This window comes from Bison bison, unplaced genomic scaffold, assembly GCF_000754665.1.
Source record: "Bison bison bison isolate TAMUID 2011002044 unplaced genomic scaffold, Bison_UMD1.0 scf7180017864456, whole genome shotgun sequence".
Classification (NCBI taxonomy): Eukaryota; Metazoa; Chordata; class Mammalia; order Artiodactyla; family Bovidae; genus Bison; species Bison bison.
This window is the reverse complement of record NW_011495018.1, coordinates 27184301-27206963: the sequence shown is the minus strand read 5'-3', so window position 1 is coordinate 27206963 and position 22663 is coordinate 27184301. Positions and strand designations below refer to the sequence as shown.

Here is a 22663-nt window from a genome sequence, read left to right as displayed (position 1 = left end):
GACTCTTGAGAGTCCCTTGGACTGCAAGGAGATCCAACCAGTCCATTCTGAAGGAGATCAGCCCTGGGATTTCTTTGGAAGGAATGACGCTAAAGCTGAAACTCCAGTACTTTGGCCACCTCATACGAAGAGTTGACTCATTGGAAAAGACTCTGATACTGGAGGGACTGGGGGCAAGAGGAGAAGGGGACGACAGACGATGAGTTGGCTGGATGGCATCACTGACTCGATGGACGTGAGTCTCAGTGAACTCCAGGAGTTGGTGATGGACAGGGAGGCCTGGCGTGCTGTGATTCATGGGGTGGCAAAGAGTTGGACACGACTGAGTGACTGATCCGATCCTAGTCAGACATATTTATTTGAACTCCAAGATAAAAAATAAAAGCAGCTTTTTAAGCAGTAGATTATAACTAGAACTCCCCTATAAATGCAGAATTAAAAGAAAAATGATAAGATTGCCAAAGTGTTAGCTAAGAAAGTATTTTTTAAAAACCCTGTTTTAGCAAAGTAAAAATAGTCAAAAAATGCAAAAATAGGATCATTTGTTTCTAAAACAATACATTCATTACCTCATACAGACATAAGCCTGCAAATTAACACGGGAATGTTTAGTTAATACTGAAAACGTAATGCTTCAAAACTTTAACAATAGTATAAATAAACTCCTATAAACTTATCTTTATCAACTCAAAGTCAATCTTGTTTTAAATAAATCCCACCCTTTTCCTATCCCAACTGCTTCCTGGCCCCCATTCCCCAGGCTTGTTTTGAAACAAACCCCTTACATGATCATTTCCTTTGTAAATACTTCAGCATGCATCTCTAAAAAATAAGAACTCCTTTAAAAAACATAATACTGCCACCATACTCTAAAATTTCTTAATATCAGGAAATAGACAGTAAGTGTACAAATTTCACCAACTGTCTAAATTTTTTTACCTAGTAGAAAATGATTTTATTTTTAGGGTTGTCATTACAAAGAGAATAAAAATTTTAATTTATGTATATATTATTTTTATCAGATATATTTTTGTTTTCTCAAAATGCATGCGCTAAATTTATTACAAACAATGCTTCTATTTGAAGTTTTTTGGCCTTGGCTTGTTTTTTAACAGCTTTACTGAGATATTCACTTATCATTAAATTCACCACATTTTAAAGTATACAATTCAATGGGTTTTAGTGTATTTATATAGTTGTGCATCTATCACCATTACCTAACTTTAGAACATTTTCATCACCCAAAAAGAAACACATGCCAATTAGCAGTCACTCCCAACTTCCTCTCACCCCCAAGTGTCTGGCAACCACTAATCTACTCCGTATCTCTGTGCTTTTGCCTATACTGGACATTTCATGTAAGTGGAATCAAATAACACATGGTCTTTTGGGCCTGGCTTCTTTCACTTAAATGTCTTCAAGGTTCATCCATGTTGTAGCATGTATCGATACTTCATTCCTTTGTACAGCCAAATACTGTTCCATTACATGGATATATCATATTTGGTTTATCCATTCATCAGTTGATGGATATTTATGTTACTTACAACTGGGGGCTAGCGTCTCATAAAGTTTTTAGTTTTCAAATCCTATCCAAATAAACACCATACACTGATGTCCCTTGAGTCTCTTCTAATCAATATATTCTATCTATATGTTCCCTCTTTATGTCTTTCCCTTTTATTTGCTGAAGAAACAGAACTGTTTGTCTTTGTCCTGCAGTTTTCCAGTATCTAGATCTGGCTTATTATATTCCTACAGAGTAATTAAATAAGTTCCTGTGTCCCCTGGATTTCCTGTAAATTAGTAATCCAGGGGTATGATCAGCTTCACATTTGTTTGGGCAAGAACACTTCATAGGTGGCAGGCAATGCCGTATTTCTTTGATGTGTGAGGCTCCGAATTACATACATATTCTCCGTGCCCATGTGCTTTTGTGGAAGTAATAGGCTAATATTCCAACTTAATTTTTAGTTCTTTCTTCATGAAATTTTTATACTCTGTTGGCTCACCTGGCTACTACAGGTCACTACACAGATGTCTTCAGTGACCTCTAGGAGCCTATGACTGTACTTGTCCCATACAGAAACTGTTATGCTGCTTTCCCACCCACCACACTATGAAAGGACTTCCTAAAGTTTATCACCGTAAGTTTGGTATTTTACAACTTAGAAGAGATTAAAAGTTACCAAACCTAACACTGCATCCCCTCCATCACAATGATCTCTGGGAAAAACCTATAGTATACTTTGTCCAAAAAAGTACTCATCTATTCCTATGCATCAACTCACGTCCCTTAAGCCACTAGAGTCACAAAACAAAACACTATGCCCAACCAGGTATAATTCACCCATATTTTCGTGTAGACTTTGACAAAGTCACTGAAAATTTAAGCAGATGAAAGTCAGTTATTTCTTTATATTTTTATAATTCCAAGTAACTCTAAGGCCTGATTTACCCCCTTTAAAAAAGTCTCCTTTTCCTGAGTGACTCATACTACAGGAGCTGCACAGTGTGCAATGGCACCTGTGAAACCGAAGCCTTTAAGACAACTCTGAACTCAAGAATTCATTCTTACTGCTAAAGTTTCACTAAATGATTGAAGCGAAAAGTTGAGGCAAGTTAATCTGAACCAAAGATGTTACATGAAAATGAAATTATAAGTTCATATTTAACTCTAAATGCCAACTATGCAAAAAATGCTTTGAAATATTTTTTAATCACCAAATCAGTACAGCATTTGGCTTCACTTTTAAAAATTGCTCACTTATTTTTCTTTAAACCATTGTTGTGAAATAATAATAAATCCCTACTTAATAACTCTTTTCTCAAAAATCTATTATAGGAGAGCATTATTGAATATACTCCAAATTTCAACAAGTTTTATTTCTAAAATACTTTTTATTGTTACCAAAGACAGTCTCCACACGATTGTTAATCTTAAATTTGTGTCTTATAGGGCCCTCTTGTAAAGCAAATGAAAAATAAAAGTAAAATACCTTAAAATGTCCTGTGCCTTCATTAGCACTGAAAAATGAAAGCAAAATTAATCAATTTTAAACTACATATTTAATCATATAACACAGAAAAATAACATAATATAAATATTTGAGAAACATCAATTTAATCTTAAAACACAGTCACCTAATCCTTTATGAAATGAACAGATACAGTTAATTGTCATATCTGCCACCTAGTGGTAAGGTAAAGGCAGTTTTATACCATAGTTTATTTTGCTTTATATATTTTCTTCCAGGAATCAAAAGCATAGTCTTAATATTTAGATTCCCCCACATATAGCATTCTAACATTTTCCAGTTTAAAGTAAAACGTCTTTTTCTTTATCATAATTAATGTGCTTTTTTCTCAACAGTAACATTTACAAAATAGAGTCCTTACAAGAAAGCTGCTACTTTTCCTCTTGTTTTACTTATAGCATAATCACCTGGGCATGATTTACTCAATTTGTCTTTCCCCTACAAGGACAAAGACTTTTGATTAAATCAATTACTCATATCATGAAGAGACAAGGAACAAACTTTTTTGAGCATGTACTATGCACCAGGAGTTATATTAAGTCTTCATATATTACGAATGTTTTTCATTCAGTCCTCACAGTAGCCCTGTAAATCAGGCACTAGAATCTCCAGGATATGGATAAGGAAAACTAAGCTCAGAGATGATGAATAACTTACTTAGGGTTACAGAGCCAGGAAGTAATAAAGCTGGGTTTCAAACACAGGTGTACATATCAAGGCCCACATTCCTTTTTTTTTTTTTGCCACGCTGCCCAGGATCATAGCTCCCTGAACAGAGATCAAACTTGGGCCATGGGCTGTGGCAGTGAGAGTTGCAGAGTCCTAACCACTGGACCACCAGGGAATTCTTAAAGCCCACATTCTTTCTTTCCCATCATGTGAAGAATAGGCAAAATCACAATAGCATCATCTAGAGTATTCTTATAGTACAAATATAAAGACATTAAAATATACAAGTTTTAACTATAAAGTATGTTATATTGACATAAATATAAAACATCATTTATGTATACATATTATATATAGAATTTAAACCTAAGATTATAACATAATCTTAAGAGTTATAAAATATTCTCAGGAATTCCCTGGTGGTCCAGTGGTTAGGACTCTGCTTTCACTGCCAAGGGTGTGGGTTCAATCCCTGGCTGAAGAACTATGATCCAGCAAGCCATACAGCCAAAAAATAAGTAACATCAAATAAAGTAAAACAGCCTCTTCTTCATCATAAGAATTATCTCTATAGAATCCATGATGCATGGGCATGTGGCTTTTGGTTAAACGTCTAAAGAGATAGCTTCTTAGTGACAAGTCAGTTCATTCCATTTGTGGGCAACTTTGGAAAAGACTCTGATGCTGGGAGGGATTGGGGGCAGGAGGAGAAGGGGACAACAGAGGATGAGATGGCTGGATGGCATCACTGACTCGATGGACGTGAGTCTCAGTGAACTCCGGGAGTTGGTGATGGACAGGGAGGCCTGGCGTGCTGTGATTCATGGGGTCACAAAGACTCCGACATGACTGAGCGACTGATCTGATCTGATCTGATCTCAGAAACCACTTGCTTGCACTGAATCAAATGTTTCTTCCCGTAACATACCTACTGGTCCTAGTTTCACCTTTTGGTGCTCTTGCGAATTAGATTCAGTTTTTCTGCCACCGCACATGACATGGTTTTCACACCTTTTACTGTTCTGATTACACCTCCATTTACCAACCACTCTCTTAAAATGTAGTGCCCGGAGCTGAACATAAGACCCTAGTTGGCTAGCATAGCATACAGTGAAATAGCAAGTCTCTGGTTTACTAAACACCACTGAGCTTAAGATTACATTAAATTTTTGCCGTGTCTTCTATCATATACTCTCATGTGAGTCTATTTTCTTTACCAGGCAGATGCTGTACATATTATAGCACCAGACTAACCTTTATTTCTGAATGAGACTGCGTTATTTCAATATGCATATATTATAGTAGTTTAGACATGTGAGGAATACCGCATGGAGATTCTTATGACAATCCTGTGAGTTGGTATTATAATCTCTAACTTAGAAATACGGAAACCGATGACCAGAGGAGTTAAGCTACATCCTAAGGGTTACATACCTTGAGTTATGTTTTTTCTGTATACACTATACTGCCTAAGATTATTTCTTTTTATAATTTCCTACCTTACACATAGAAACTGGAAAACAAAAAGAAGTACTGTACAAGACTGTCTTAAGATCACAAAAGAAGCACACCAAATTTGGAGGTGGAGTGGGGAGTCTCACTTGATGCTCATTCCAGCGGTTGAAAAACCACTGTCCATAGGCTGAACCCAGCTCAGTATTTTTGCTCCTCCAATTCAAGCAGGGTCATTAGCTGGATCAAATTTACCCTTATACTTGCATCAGGTTAAAAATCTCACCTGCAATTTGTCCTACCATGAAAGAGCTTCCTATGGCTTACCCTCAGTAGCCTGACTTCAGGGGTAACACCACGCTTTTCAATGTAATAAACATGTGGGGATTTAACTCTGAGGACTGGTGACTTCAAAAGGACTTCTTGCCACATTGGAAGCTTTCTTCCCCATAACCGTTTGAAAACAGATAAAAGACTATTTTCTGATGTAGACAGATTACCCATCATAATCAACAACATACAAAGGTCAGTTCTCTCATTTTACAGACAGGGAAGCTGAAGAAGCTAAAAACTACAAGTTACATGAGGGCAAGGGCCATGGCTGACTTATCCAAATTACATTCCCAACAGTTAGCAGATTGCTGTGCTGGCACACAGCAGCACCTTAATAAGCATCTAATGCATTAACAGAAAGTGGTTAGTTCAATTTTACAAAGCTATATAACAAAGGAGTTAGGACTTAAATAGAGATCTTATTCCAAGTGAGGGCTTCTTTTTTTCTACAGCAGGGAATGTGTTAAAAATGGAACAGCCCTGGTAAATGGTAATGACTACTTTGAATACTGTGGTCAAGCATGTCATGATTAAGTACTGATTTGTGCTGCTGGCAGAGGCAGAGATAATGTAGCACACTTGGCACATATTTGCCATCTTTACATTACTGCCACTTTTCAAAAAAGGTTTAAAAAAAGTTCCTATTGTGCATTAGTGGAAAAGGTTACATTTCTTCAAAACAATGTTTCAGAAATACAAATTCCCTTCAATTTTCAATTTTAATTAACTAGACTTATTAAAAATCAAGTTACATGGTAAAAAGTCAAACACAATGAAAAGTAAGACTTTTTCTGATCCTAGATTCATAAACTCCAATGCCCTTTTATAGAAGTAACTGCTATCAACATTTTCTTAAATGTCCTTTCAGAAATGGTTTATCCTTGTTGTGGGGGGAAATATATACATATACACACACATATGTCCACCACCCCCTTTCTTAAAAGACATAAATGAGCACATCCTATATATTCTCTTCTACATCTTATTTTTTTCACTTAAGAAAGTGAATTTTGGCAATTGTTCCATACTAGCACGTATGTTACTAGCACATGCTCATGTTCCACATACCATTAATTTACTAGTTCCTTTTTGGACATTTAGGCTGGAACACATTCTTTACAGAAAGTGCTGTTTTAAAGTTTGGTATTATATGATTTCTTATTCTTCTAAAGAGATCTTTATTTCATTTATCACAAAACACTACTATGTGGGCTCAGTGGAGGCATAAGAAAGGTTTCTCACCTCTCAGGGATCCATAATATTTGAGAACACAGAATGAGTACATAAAGAGATAAATACAACATAGTACAAGCTAGATACGAAATAAATAATACAGGCAACCTAGAGTTATAAGGAGGAAGTGACTGAGAAGTCAAATAGTCATCAGGGACATAAAATAGAAGATCCAGATTTTCCAAGAAAAGCATTTTAGTTTATCCCGCAAACCATGTAATTATTTCAAAAACTACAGTTTGATACAGGCCAACTCTATGATGACAGTTGGTCTAACACTGCTGCAATATAATGGAGTACACTATATGCTACAGTGTTGGAAAGAAGCAATTTATATGAATTAGAGAGATATTCAACTTTTGGAAAATAATTTGGCAAAACCAAGTAAAGTTGAAGTTGAACATATCCTGCTGCTGCTGCTAAGTCACTTCAGTCGTGTCCGACTCTGTGTGACCCCATAGACGGCAGCCACCAGGCTCCCCCGTCCCTGGGATTCTCCAGGCAAAGTACTGGAGTGGGGTGCCATTGCCTTCTCCGGAACATATCCTAAGACTCAACAAATCTACACTCTTAGAGAACTATCTCACAAAGACACAAGGAGATCTGTAAAAAATGTTTAAAGCGACACTGTGTACAATAGCAAAAAAATTTAGAAACAACCTAAGTGCTCCAAAGTACAAGCAAAGATAAATTATGGTATGTTTATTTTAAGGGAACACCCAGTGAAAATGAGTGAACTAATTATACATTTTAACATGGATGAATCACAGTGCTAAGTGAAAAAAGTTAGAAAACAGTATGACACCATTTAAGGTTTTTAAATGGACAAAAACAATTCTACATATTGTTTAGGAATACATACACATGTGGTAAACACATAAAAAAATGCATGGGAATGATAATCATTACTTTTAGGAGAGCAGTTATTAACCTCTAAGGGAAGCAGGGAATGAATAGGGAGAGGTAGCCAAGTGCCTTCTGCCATAATAGCAAGGTTGATTTTGAAAGCCAGATGATAGAGATATAAGTAGTTATTGTGCTACTCTCTAGTACCTTAGCTCAGGATGATTTTGTAACTGTTGGGACTTTAAAATTTCTTTATTTTAAAGTTTAGAGGTAGAGGTTTAGGGTACTCACCCAATAAACTCTAGTAATAAAGACATGTCAAGTTCAGGTGGAATACGAAACACTGATTCTAAGACTTTCTTAGTTCTTCCTTTGCTTGAAGGGACTGGCTGTGGAACAGCTATTTGATAGCCAAACAAAAAAGTTGAGTTAGAATAAAAACTTCATAAATTGAGATATCTGAAAAATAATTACACAGATTTAACTATGATGACTATTTAAAAGATCATAAAGCACTCACTCTCCCTTTTTCAAATAACATTAGCTAAACTGTCAAAGCCAGTGAAATTAGTGACAAGCCTGGGGAGTGCTCCACAGTGGAAGGCAGACATATGTGGCTGGTTTATCAGGGCCACAAAGAAAGCTCAGCATAAAAGCAACAATAGCTGTGGGTAATCCTTAATAAGCACTACTATGTGCCAGGGCTCATGCTCAGCACTTTTTATATGCACTATTGTATTTAACCCTGATTATGATTCCATGGCATAGGTACTACTGCTTTTTTTTTTTTTAATTGAAGTACTTTATGTACTTTAACTGTAAAGAAAATGAGATTCAATTTAATGAGATTAGGCAATTTGCCTAAAGTCACCCACATAGTAAGTGGAAGAATGAGGATTTAAACTCAAATCTAACTTCCATACTGTGACATTACCATCACCATAAAAACTAGTTTTTGAGCAGTTACTATGTTCCAGGCACTGTTTTAAGTGCTTCGCATTACTTAGTGAGTCCTTACAACAACTTTATAAAGTGCTACAATTATCCCTGCTTTATAGAAGAAGAAACTGAAACACTGAAGTCATCTGTCCAAGTTATAGACCTAATAAGGTGGCAGAGCCAGAATCACAATCCAGCTCCAGAGCCTCTACTCGTCAAGCCTTACAAATTGGGTTACAGTAAGTCACTGCCTTCAAAATCTTTCTCTCTCTTTGATCAAAAAATAACCAGCTATCACCAAAAAAGAACCTCAAAGGGAGTGAATTTTATTAAGTTAGTATTTTTTAATCTATAAATACATTATGATATACACCCAAACTTACCAGGTTTAGGTACTTCTAGACCTCTTTCTTTATAGAAATCATGCATTTGCTTTTTTTCTCCTAAAAAATGATAAAACACAGACTAAATTACACTTAAAATATAACTAGTAGAGTCAGAAGAGATTCGGGGATTTATAACTAGGTAATAAAATAAACTTACTTTCCTCTAGATTGATCACTAATTTGTACACTATGTCTTGTAACTGTCGGTCCAACCTAATAAAAGGAAAGGATGGAGAATACCTCAGAATTCAGAAAAAGCATTTGGTAAAGTGAATGATGCTCTTTGTGTGTAACTGTTTTCTGTTAGGAGTGAATATCTCCTTTCTCAGAGGTGAGTTACTTTTAGGTAGCACTAATGGTTCTCTTCTAAGAGAAACTCAAGTAATTACACATTGTCATAATTACAAGTAATTATAGACTCTTGAACAGTTTGCTAAATTGTTCCATGTGAACTGGTCTTATTTCCCAAATAAGAATGTGAGTTTGAGGGCAGAGACAGTACTTAAAAATTCTGTGTATCATCTGCAAAATACTCTCCTGTGAAGTAATAAAAACATAATAGTATTTGCTAAACAAATGAAAGCAGTCCACTTTTAGTGTTTTTCTTTCCTTAGCAAACTGAGCATGAAATGAAAATTTGATTAATAAGCCACAATGACTTATGACAGATAGGTTTTTCTAAAGAGGCCAGTTATTTCAGTTATTTTAAAAACAGAATTCTAGATACACAGAAAATGACAAGTCTAAATTAGCATCATCAACTTCAGTGATGGAATTTAAATCCTCAAGAAAAGAGGTCTGTACCTTTTTTTTTTTCTTTTAAGGTTTACAGCAGACGTCACAGTGCCTGGTATACAGTAAGTGCTCTGTATGTATTTCTTTAAAGAATATGCATTTCCCTTTCTCGTCATTTTGAGATAGGTCAAGAATTTACTACCAACTACACAATTTCAATCTTTCAGAAAAAGTATACCTATTATATAAATGTTACTTATTTTTCTTACCTTATGTTGTAAAGAGGTTGTGTCTGATGTACTACAATGTTGCATTTTGGACATCTGTTGCTATAGTAAAAGTGTCTGACAATGCAGCTTTTACAAACTGTTGGGAAAAAAATATTGGAATTAGAATGTTTTCAAGACATTTCAAAAACTTAATATATTATTTGGAAATGTAATGAACTATATGCTTACATGTATGAAGACATTCTGTAATGGTAGTTGCATCTATTAAATAACCTTTGCAAATGGAACACAAGATGTACGGAGTCAGCTCAGAGAGATTGATCAGGCGCTGCAAATGCAATGGAAATAGGTTACAAATCCTTGCCAAGTCATACGTCCTAAATTTTTTTTGTCAACAATGTGTAGTTTACTTTGCAACATGGAAACATGTTCTAATACCTCAGACCCTTCAAATACTCTCAAAGTTACAATAATACAATATGAACCAATGTTTCAAAAGATCTCATTCTTTTTGGAGCTACTGTATATTGCCAGATGAAGGACATCTTACTTTATGAATTATCACAAAATGGACAAACTTTCCAGATACTGGTGTTTAATACACAAATTCTGACTGGCTGGGTATACTGTCTGAATTAATGAAGTACGCGCTGCCCCAATTTAAAAAAAAAATCTTCCCAATTAGAGATTGACTAGGTGGGGAAGGGTTTCCCCCACACTCTCAACATTCTGTAGAACTGGACTGTACTCCCAGCCACTGTAAGCTTCTAGAAGGCAGGAGAACAGTACCCTTGGCGCCTACATCCCTGGCACGCAGTAGCTTCAATAATGAGTGAGTCGGACCCAGAGAGCTTAAGTGACTGCCGGAATCTTACAAAATGAGTTGGCAGGGACAGAAGGCCAGTCCGCGCCACGAGCAGGCAGCGCAAGGAGAGGCGAGGGTGGACTCCAATGCCAAAGGATGCAGCGGCGAGCGGGGACATCCGGCCCGGCCCTAACGGCGGAGGGCCGGCGTGGTCAAACAGGGGCTATCAATACCTCCTCTTCGTCCTCGGAGTCCGGCCGGCCCCCCTCCAGCCTCAGCGAGAAGTGGCTCATCTCTTCCTCCTCTTCCTCCTCTTCTTCTTCCTCCAGGTCCTCATCTTCTTCCAACTCCTCGTCCTCGTCCTCGAAGCGGCCCCTCAAGCGGCCCAGGCTGCGCTCCGGCTCCAGCTCAGGGGGCCGGGAGCCCGAGCAGCCGGGATCCCCCGCCTCGGGTAGGGGCGGCGGGCCCTCCTCACCCGCTGCGGGTGCCGGAGTGAGGGCAGGCGGGGAGACGGGAGGCGGCGGCGGCATGGTTGCGGCTCCCTCGGCCTTGGCAGCGCCCGCGTTGCCTGCGGTTACCGCCGGGAGCCCCTCCATGCCGTAGGTAGAGAACAGATGAGGCGAGACCAGGGGGCTGGATAGCGCGGGAGTTCCGTCCGCCTGCCTGAGCTGCCAACGCGCAGGCGCTAAAGGCCCGCAGGGCCCGCTGGGAAATGTGGTTCACCGCCCCTCACCTAAGCCGGGCAGTAGGCGGAGCCACTCAGGTATATGGGGCGGGGCTTGCAGGCCACAACTTAGAATAACCTCACCCATTTTATACTTCGAAAGACTGATGCGCTCTACACTGCTTCTAAAAATGACGGAATTGGTTCCTTGGAGAAGGCAAAGGCACCCCACTCCAGTACTCTTGCCTGGAAAATCCCATGGATGGAGGAGCCTGGTGGGCTGGCGTCTATGGGGTCGCACAGAGTCGGACAAGACTGAAGCGACTTAGCAGCAGCAGCAGCAGCAGACAACAATATTCTGTTTGCATCAGATGCGCGGAGCCCTGAAATAGTTGGTATAACGATGTTCCATTATGAATAATAATGATTTCAACTTGAGTACCAGTGATGTTGTTCTGTGCAAGAATATTTCCATTAGGAAGTATGAAGTTTCTACTTTGAAATATGTAAGTTTATTTGGAGGAATTAATGCTTGTATTGCCACACGGTGGAAATTTAATCATAATTCAAAGGCCATTTGTGATTCCCCATCACATAAAGGAAAGTTCATTCTATTTAATTCAGCAAATATTTATTGAGGGCCTGCTGAAGAAGGAACTGAGACCTACCAATGCGTCCCAATCCCCCAATCTTATTAGAAGAGAGATTTGGAGCTGGTGTACTTTATTCTTGGAAAGATATTGGCGACTAATGTCGTGAAGTTTGGGAGCCATATTCAGAGAGGACTCAAATGTCCCTTAACGAAATAATGCTGTGGGAAGTGACATCTGTGACAGAATGTGTTGTCACCGAGTAAAATTAATGCTGACTTGGGAGTGGTGTACATACTTCTCAGGGAACTGGTGAAGATATCAAATTCCTATGCTCATTTGGGTAAAACTGAGCTGGATTTGGTGCTGAAACCAAAAAACTTACATTGGGACTCAAACCCCTAGGTTAGAACTTTAAATGCTGCCAAAACTCAGACTGAGACTTGAATCCATGGTGTTTTAACTGAGATCACACATCTGGTCTCAGGACTTAGTGAAGCTCAGTTTCTTCTTTTTTAAAAAAATGTATTTATTTATTTTTGGCTGTGCTGGGTTTTTGTTGCTACACCGACTTTTCTCTAGGTGTGGCAAGCAGGTCTACTCTTTAGTTAGGGGGTGCAGGCTTCTCATTGCAGTAGCTGCTCTTGTTGCAGAGCATGGGCTATAGGGTGAGGGTTTCAATTGTTGTGGCACATGGGCTCAGTAATTGTGGCGTACAGGCTTGGTTGCTCCATGGTGTGGGGGGTCTTCCTGGACCAGGGATTGAACCTGTGTCTCCTGCATTGGCAGGTGAATTCTTTACCACTGAGCCAAAAAGGAAGCCCTGAAGCTCAGGTTCTTTATGTCTTATGCAGAAAGAATTAAGTGAAAGACAAAGTGATAGGTAAGAGGTGAGTTTATTTAGAGAGAAACACACTCTATAACCAGACTGTGGGCCATCTCAGACAGCAAAATATGGGGTGGTTGTTTTTATGGACTGAGTAATTTCATAGGCTAACAAATAGGAGGATTATTCCAACTATCAATATTTTGGAGAAGGGGTAGAGATTTCCAGGAATTGGGCCACCACCCAGTTACAGTCAACCTGGAAACAGACGTGGTGTATGTGGGTTTGTCATTTAGCATGCTAATGTATCGCGATGAGTGTGTGATGAGGCTCAAGGCCTACTGGAAGTCTAATCTACTCTCTTGGACCTAGTTGGTTCTAACCACTTCTGGTTATATCTTCAAGGGCTGTGTCATTCCTTTAGAGGTTGTGCCTTGCCCCCTTCCATCCTGTTTCAGTCCCCATCCATGGCTCCTGAACTGGGCCTCACCTCTCTCTTTGAAGTCCCCAAAGTCTGATCAAGCCTGAGATATGGAGGTTTGCAAGATCCAAGAAGACATGGAAGGAAGGAAGAAAATGTCTCCTCCTGTAAGGAGTGTAGAGTCTCGAGGAAGAAGGATGGGAACTGGACTATAACACTGAAAGAGGATGGTTGAAGAAACTGAAAGAGACAGACCCAGATACCCAAGGTGCTCTCCTTAAAAGGCCTAAAACTGCAAAAGCCTCCACGTAATTATGTTAAAAGCCATAGTGTTTAACCCTGATTGACATTGTAAAAGCTATCTGACAAAAGAATTGCTTGTACTGTGCCTTTCACTAATATAATTTTAAATTAGTATTGTATAAAATATTAATAACAATGTTAATAAAGTTTTACTTTATGTAAAGAATATGAAATATTGAAAACCCTAAAATTTTTAAAAATACAGTCAAGAATTGCAGTATTTTCAAAGCTGATAAGCTGAGTAAATTATGAGCTTGCATTACTGCCACAGGGGCGTGTCAGTATAGTTGGTAAACTAAAATATCTGCAGCCTTTGTCAGTTCTTTGGTATGATAGCTATTTTTTTTTAATTTAAATCACTTATTTATTTGTTGTCCACACCATGTGGCATGTGGGATCTTATTCCCATACCAGGGGTTGAAGCAGCGTCCCTTGCAGTGGAGTGGCAGAGTCTTAACCACTGGACCATCATGGAGGTCCCATGATGGCTCGTTTTATGTGTCAACTTGGCTAGGCTATAATACAGTTATTCAAAAGCTTATGTAGGTGTTACTATGAAAGTATTTTGTACATGTGATTAACATTACAATCAGTAACTAAGTAAAAGATACTATCCTTTATAATTTGAATGGACTGTATCCAATAAGTTAAAGAGCCTTAGAAGCAAAACCAAGATTTCTCTGAGGAAGAAATTCTTTCTATAGACTGCATCATCAGCCCATGCACAGGAGTTTCCATTCTGTTGGCCTGGTATGGGAATTTCAGACCCTGCTTAGCAAGCACTCACAATCATATAAGGGAATTCCTTGTAATAATAAATCTCATATATATATATATTTATCTCCTACTGATTATGTCTCTTTGGTAGAACCCTGACTTATACATATGGCAAATGGCCTAATTATGTGATGTTTATAATATGCAGGCCTTCCACAATGTATCTCTTTTGTCAAATGAGAATTTCTTGTACTCCATTGTGATCATGTGTGTTACCACATCCAAGTTATATCTGGAGCACTTTTCTGGGATCTTTACATTTTGATAAGGCAACACAACTGAGTCATGCCCTAGACTGAACCAGAACTTCACTCTCACCCTGGATGCTATCTTGTTAGAATGGTATAAATGTAAACAGCAAAAATGGATCTAGTACAACTAGTAATTCTAGTCCATATATCATGATTAGTTGTAGACAATATAAAATATCAATATTAGAAGGTTTTTTTGTTTGTTTGTTTTGTCAGGGGAGAGAGGTTTGCTTTGATATTTCAAACAGACATATCTAAGGGCTTCCCCGGTGGCTCAGTGGTTAAGAATCCACCTGCCAATGCAGGAGACACGGGTTCAGTCCCTAATTCGGGAAGATCCCACATGCCATAGAGCAACTAAACCCATGCATCACAACTGTTGAGCCTGTGCCCTAGAGCCTGGGAGCCACAGCTACTGAGTCCATATGCCACAGCTACTGAAGCTCGGGCACTCCAGAGCCTGTGCTCCACAATGAGAGAAGCCACTGCAAGGAGAGGCCCTCACATCACGACTAGAAAGGAGCCCTTGCTCTCCACAACTAGAGGAAAGCCCGTGCAGCAACAGAGACCCAACACAACCAAAAACAAATAAATCAAAGCAAAGACATATCTAAAAATCATTGGGAATTCCCGAGTGGCCCAGGGGTTAGGATTCCCGGCTTTAATTGCTGAGGGCCAGGATTCAATCCCTGGTTGAGAAACTAAGATCCTGCAAACCACTTGGCATGGCCAAAAAATAAAAATCAGTATTAGTTCATGCACTAATTCACTACGTCCTTTATGAGATAGCAGAATCTGGTGGACTGTAAAGAATAGTGGGTCTCTGGGAACCAATTTTTTTTCTTGTGAATTTGTTTTTATTGGGATAAGAAGGGTGGATTGGGAAATATCTCCATGGGCTAAGGCCCATCTGGGAAATGTCCATTCTAATCTTCCTGGTACAGCTTTTGGAACACTCTGTTGGAGCTGCTGCTCTTGCTGCCAGATGCCTTCAGGTCCACTCCTTCTGAGCACCAAAATTTTAAAGCAGATCCATGACCAACATGGTAGGACTGCTTGGGGGGTCAAGGAATCCATAAATGCTCCTTGGAACTTGGAGTGATTTCTTTTGTTTGTAAGTAAATAATTCACCAAAGACTTTAATCAGCCTGACTGTTCTCAAAAGGCTAAACTAAGAGTTACCATACAGGGAATTCCCTGGCAGTCCAGTAGTTAGGACTCCACACTTCCATTTTAGGGAGCATAGTTTCGATCTCTGGCCAGGCAACTAAAATCCCTCATGCCTGCATGACTAAAAAATAAAGTTATTCTATAACCCAGCAATTCCACTCCTAGGTATATATTCAAGAGAAATGAAAATATATGTCCACTCAACAGCCCTTACATGAATGTTCATAGCAGCATAATTTATAGTAGCAAGAAAGAATTCCAATAGTCATCAAGATAATGGATAAACAAAATGTTGCCTGTCTATTCTGTGGGATATTATTTAACCACAAAGTGAAATGAAGTACTGAAACATGCTACATGAGTGAACTTTGAAAACACTTTTCTAAGTGAAAGAAGCCAGTCATAAAGGATCACATATGGTATGGCTTTATTTATATGAAATGTTCAGAAAAAGCAAATCCATAGAGACAGGAAATAGAAGTGATTGCCTTTGACTGACGTGTCTGGGGTGAATGGGGTATGTATGTTTAAGAGGTACAGAGTTTCTTCTGGGAGTGACGAAAGGCATGAAAATTTAATGTGGTGATGATTGCAAAAACCCACTGGACTGTACACTGTAAATGAGTGAATTGTATGATATGTGAATGATTCTCAATAAAGATAGCTAAAAGTAAAATGGCAAATATGAAAATAGTATATTATGATTACATTAAACTTTCTCTTCAAAATTATATTCAAAGACTTTGAAGACAAAAAAGAGTTCATAAAAATCATGTAATAGAAATAATTCTTGAATTAAAAAAAAAAGTCCTCAAACTTTTGTTCATCAAAAATTTTGCCCCCCAAAAAATATTGTCCATCAAAAATAAGATGAAACTGGACCAAAGAAGCCAACTAAATAAGATTAAACAGTTTTTCTAACATGCTTTCATGAACCCACAGATATATGTCAGGTACACATCATCATGTGTTAAGGAATGTTAGATAGCTCCTTCCTGTCCTTAAAAAATAGTTTACAAGGGGTTTGTGTGCGTGTGTGTGTGTGTGTGCGTTCATCCGAGTGAGCTAACGAAATGTCTCCAACTGATAGTTTTGAGATCCAAATATTTTAAAGTGTATAAGGCAGAGCTTTGTCATTTGGGGTGGGAGTATGGCTACATTGGTAAACACTCGATGTAGGTTTAGCTTAATTTAGACCGGATATTCTGCAAGATAAGGCAACCCATGGCTTCTTGGGCTTCCCTGGTAGGTCAGCTGGTAAAGAATCCACCTGCAATGCAGGAGACCCAGGTTTGATTCCTGGATTGGGAAGATCCACTGGAGAAGGGATAAGCTACCCACTCTAGTATTCTTGGGCTTCCCTGGTGGCTCAGATGGTCAAGAAGCCACCTGCAATGTGGGAAATCTGGGTTCAATCCCTGGGTTGGGAAGATCCCCTGGAGAAGGGAACGGCTACCCACTCCAGTGTTCTGGCCTGGAGAAACCCATGGACTGTATAGTCCACAGGGTTGCAAAGAGTCAGATACAATTGAGCAACTTTCATTTTCACTTCTCACATGGTTTCTTGGTTGAGACTACAATCAGAAGGGCCCATTGAGGAAAGAAAAGGAACCACTTTGTGGCAAACCACTGGAAGATATTTAAACAAAGCAACAATCTCCTTCAGATCACTTTAGGTCCAGATAGGTAGAGAATGCTTTAACTAAGCAATTGAGAGTGAATACTTTTGTATATTCACTGTATAAATCATCCAGCAGCCATTTCTTGGGTTTGGGAGTTTGTTTTTTCTTTATTTTCCCCTTGTAAGAGGATACAATGCTCTTCCACTAGAAATATTGGAATTCTAAGGCAAAACCTCTACTCAGCAGTAGTCAGAAAAGACTGGAAAAGCTGATAGCCTCCTTTCAGACAGGACTTTAGCCAAATCCTATGAATGTCTGTAAGTGACAGAAGAGCTTGCAATTTGGAGGATAGTGGTTCATGCCCTGCAGGATATTCAGGCAGGAGTGGACAAAGCATCAGTCAGTCACACACTCCAGTAAGAACGGACTCCCACAGTAGAGCCAGGTCAGGACTCCAGTGTTATAGGAGAACTGGGTCACACTCATCTTGCTCCATGAAGAACAGTGTATTTGAACAGAGATAGAAACAGTTTGATGTAATAAGGCATAGGCACCTGCTGCATGCATGCATGCTCAGTCACTTCAGTAATGTCTGACTCTTTGTGACGCTATGGACTGTAGCCCACCAGGCTCCTATATGTCCATGGAATTTCCCAGGCAATCTTCCCAACCCAGGGAGCAGACCTGGGTCTGCTGCATTGCAGGCGGATTCTTTACCACTGAGGTACGGGGGAAGCCCGTGCACCTGCTGGGCATAGTAAATAAGCACATTCCCATTTGTAAGTCAGAGCCTGTTACAGACCCAGGCACAGGAGCTGGGGAAGTGCGGAAATGGCCACTCCTTTATAAAACAAAAGTGTGCTAGTAATTTAAATTCCCTCAAGATGGGCAAGATCACTCCTTCTCTTCACTAGGAAGGGCTCAGTTGGCGTGGACAAAGATCAGTGGTTGCCTGATGTCACCTGCCTGTTCCACCAGGTACTGTTAATAGACCAAGCAACACAGTCTACAATAAAACAAGTTATTGAAAATTCAGAGAATTTACTAGAGGAGGCAGCAATAGCACCTGGAAAGTAGTTAAATATTTGGAGAAAAGAAGAAACCAAATAATGGACCTGAGAGCACTAAATAGGAAACCAACATCCTAGAACAGAGACTGGGAAAAATTTTTTCTCTAAAGGTCCGTATAATAAATATGTTTGGCTTTGTCGGCCACATAGTCCCTGTGGCAGCCACTCAACTCTGCTGCTGTAGCTCAGAAGCAGCCATAAATAATATGTAAGCAAAGAATTACATATGCCTATAAAACTTTATTTATAAAGAAAGACAGGTTTGAGAATTCCCAGGCTGTCCAGTGGTTAAGTTAGGACTCCACACCTTTCCACACCCCCTCACCCCACCACAACAGCACAGGTTCAAGCCCTGATCAGGGAGCTAGGGTCCTGCAAGCTATGTGGTACAGCTAAGAAAAAAAAGAAAGAGGTATGTTTTCTGACCCCTACTGTACCAGATAGTCTCTGTAACAGGAGACTCAGTGGTAAAGAATCCACCTGCCAATGCAGGAGATATGGGTTTGATCCCTGTGTTGGGAAGATCCCCTAGAGGAGGAAATGTCAACCCACTCTAGTATTCTTGCCTGAAAAATCCCACAGACAGAGGAGCCTGGTGGGCTACAGTTCATGGGGTCACAAAGAGTCGGATATGACTGAGCACATTAAGCACTGTAGAACAACTAATATCCTAGAATTAGGTGTGGACTCCCACACCAGTTGATAGGCTAACCTGTGGAGAGAGAAGATATAATAAGAGTTAACTGTATGAAAATGGGCATAGTGAAGGGGAGAGCTGCCTAGGTGACATGGGGAGCAGATGAATGGAAGATGAGTTTGGAGAGATAGGCTTTAGATCAGACAGGAAGGAGCCTGGGGATCAGGGGAAAGAATTTGTATATTATTAAAACTGGGGTGGGAGACATTGAAGGGCTATAGACATGTAAAATTTTAAATAAAATTACATTTAAAAAAATCACTCTAGTTACTAGGTGAAAAAGAAGGGATGTGGTTAGCTGAAAAAAGGCCCACAAGAAGATATCCACATTGAATCCCATGAACCTGTGACTGTTATCTTATTTGCAAAAAGGATCTTTGCAGATGCAGTTAAAATCTTGAGATGAGGATCTAACCCTGGATTATCCAGGTGGGCACTAAATCCGATGACATGTGTTCTTATAAGGGAAAGGTAGAATGAGATTTGAGAAACAGAAGGTGAAAAGAGACGGACAGAGAGAAAGTGATGTGAAAACAGAGATAGACATTGGAGTAGCGCGATCACAACTCAAGGAACATCAAGGAAAGCCGGTAAACACCAGGAGTTGGAAGAATTCAGGATTGAATACATTCCACAGAGCCTCGAAAGGGAACGGGGCCCTGACCACACCTTGATTTCAGACTTCTGGCATCCAGAGCCATGAGAGAATAAATTTCTGTTGTTTAAAAGGACCAAGTTGTGATAATTTGGGTTTCTCTCATCATACTGTGTGGCTTGTGGGATCTTAGTTTCCTGACAAGGGATCAACCTGGGGCCCCAGCAGTGATAGCTCTGAGTCCTAACCACTGGACTGCCAGGGAATTCCCCTGTGATAATTTGTTATAGAAACCTCAGGAAAACTATTACAGAGGGTAAGAAAAGTAAAGAGATCCTTTAGGAGCCTCCTGGAGTAATCCACATGACAGCTGCCAATTAATGGCCTGGTCTAGGATGACGACAGTGAAGAGGGAAATACAGTGTCAGAACAGAGATCTATTTCAAACTAGGACTTGGAGAAGATTGATATGGGTTAATGAGCACAAGCCTGAGAAACCTGGATGATGGCCATGCCAATTACTGACATAGGGAGGGAGCAGGTGTGCAGCTCACTTTTGAATATATTGTGTTTAAAATGCTGGATAGTCATCAAGAAGATATATAGAACAAAGTATTAGAGATACAGGAGAGAGGTATGGGCTAGAGATAAAAACTAGATAGTCCTGGGTATTTATATTTCATGCAAATCAGTGAGATAACATAAGGGGAAAACAGAGAGAGAGAAGAGCATCTCAAATCTAGCCCTGAAGAACATCAAAGTGTAAGAGCCAGATAAACCCAGCAATTCCACGTGTGGGTAAAAAAAAAAAAAAAGGAAGTCACTCAGTTGTGTCCGACTCTTCATGACCCCATGGATTGCAGCCTACCAGGCTCCTCCGTCCGTGGGATTTTCCAGGCAAGAGTACTGGACTGGGGTGCCATCGCCTTCTCTGATGAATGAGTCTACCTATTTGTAAAAACGTGACTGATGAAAACAGTGCAATTGAAAGTAGGATCTTGAAGAGACATTTGTAGGTCCCTATTCTTAGCAGCATTATTCACAAATCCAAAAGATGGAAGCAACCCAAGTGTCCTTTGATAGATGATGGATGAAGAAAATGTAGTATATACATACAATGGAGCAGTATTTAACCTCAAAAAGGAAAGAATATTTTTTAAACATTTCTTCAATGTGCTCCATGCCGCAACAAGATGAACTCTGATAACATTATACTAAGTGGAAATAGCTAGACACAAAAGGACAAATATTAAAGGAGTCTACTAATATGAGGTATCTAGAGTGGTCACATTGCTAGATACAGAAAGCAGAAGGGTGTTTCAAGGAACTGAGGAGGAGGGAATAATGGGCAACTACCATTTAATTGGTACAGAGCTTCATTTTGGGAAGATGAAAAAAGTCATGGCGATGGTTGCACAACAGTGTGAATGAACTAAATGCCACTGTACCGTGCACTTAAAAATAGTTAAAATGGGAGATTTCATGTTAGGTATATTATCACAAATTTTTAAAAAGTAATACATTCTCATTGTGAAGAATTAAAACAACATGAAAGTTTATAAAGCAAAATACGGAAGTCTTTCCCCATGATCACCCTCTGCATGGACTTTAACACACTTGTGTTTGTAAGATACCTGATATCACACTGACATCCTTGCACCTGCATATCAGATGGCTATTTCCATAATTCTAGAGGTGGAATTGGTGGGTCAGAAGGTCTAAACCATTGCGTTTTGGCCAAACATCGAAATGGATACGTTTTTATTATATTTTAAGCCAGGGTTTACAGTGAAAGGTAAGAATGCAGTGAAAGTAGGTAGTAGTAGTTTAATTAGTACAACCATAAAGAAAGCAATTTATTAACATTTGTCAGGAAGCTTAAAGATGCGCACACCTTTTACCTTACAGCAATTCCACTCTAGGAGTCTATACCTCAAAGAAATAAATGGATACATAATATTTAGCATTATTTATAATAGTCAAAATTTGGGCAGAATGAATACTTTTTAATAAGCGAATAATCAAATAGGTTATGAAAAAAATTATGACTATCTCCTTGTTTAAATACTACAGTCATTAAAAATGATGGTTATAAGATTCTAACAACATGATTTAAATTGTGTAAAAAGAAATAATAACAAAGTGATATCAATGTTATGTTTGGGATTAATGTGGTTTTTCTTTGTCATTTTTGCTGTAATATGGCTTATTTTTGCAGAAAAAATATTTGTTTAAAGATTGGAAAATAGGGACTTCCCTGGTAGTCCAGTGGCTAAGACTCCAGCTCCAAATGCAGGGAGGCGTGGGTTTGAGTCCTAGTCAGGGAATGAGACCCCACATGCTGCAAGTAAGAGTCTGCATGCCACAACTAAAACCTGGCACAACCAATAAATAAATATAAACTTTTTAAAAATAAAATAAAGATGGGAAAATAGATAAAAATGAACAAAAGACGCCAGGTAGAGACAAGTTTCTTCATGGAAATAGATATGCTGATGCTATACTTCATATGGAAAAATAAACACACAAGAACAACCAGGAAAACACTAGGAATGGACAATTTCTATAAACATTAAACATGCTATAAAGCCTTTCTAATGAAAACATTGGAGAAGGCAACGGCACCCCACTCCAGTTCTCTTGCCTGGAAAATCCCATGGACGGAGGAGCCTGGTAGGCTGCAGTCCATGGGGTCGCTAAGAGTTGGACATGACTGAGCGACTTCATTTTCACTTTTCACTTTCATGCATTGGAGAAGGAAATGGCAACCCACTCCAGTGTTCTTGCCTGGAGAATCCCAGGGATGGGGGAGCCTGGTGGGCTGATGTCTATGGGGTCGCACAGAGTCGGACATGACTGAAGTGACTTAGCAGTAGCAGTAGCAATGAAAACACTGTGAGGAATCCCATGGTGGTCCAGTGGTTAGGACTCTGCACTTTCATTGCCTAGGACGTGAGTTCAATTCCTGATCTGGGAACTAAAATCCCGAGTCGGACACTACTGAACGACTT

General features: G+C 39.3%; 1 protein-coding gene across 2 annotated transcripts in view; it reads right to left on the bottom strand.

The window, feature by feature from the left end:
- The window catches only part of PCGF6 (polycomb group ring finger 6), a 31750-nt gene extending 20431 nt beyond the window's left edge, over positions 1 to 11319 (bottom strand). For both annotated transcript variants that reach the window (XM_010859420.1, XM_010859421.1), the window contains exons 1-7: positions 10900 to 11319; positions 10090 to 10189; positions 9901 to 9997; positions 9054 to 9109; positions 8894 to 8953; positions 7863 to 7971; positions 3000 to 3027 (exon numbers count right to left, since the gene is read on the bottom strand). In XM_010859420.1, the coding sequence (XP_010857722.1) occupies positions 3000 to 3027; positions 7863 to 7971; positions 8894 to 8953; positions 9054 to 9109; positions 9901 to 9997; positions 10090 to 10189; positions 10900 to 11262 (813 nt within the window). In that variant the 5' untranslated portion in view covers positions 11263 to 11319. The remainder of the gene's footprint in view (positions 1 to 2999; positions 3028 to 7862; positions 7972 to 8893; positions 8954 to 9053; positions 9110 to 9900; positions 9998 to 10089; positions 10190 to 10899) is intronic.
- Positions 11320 to 22663: the final 11344 nt, after the last annotated feature.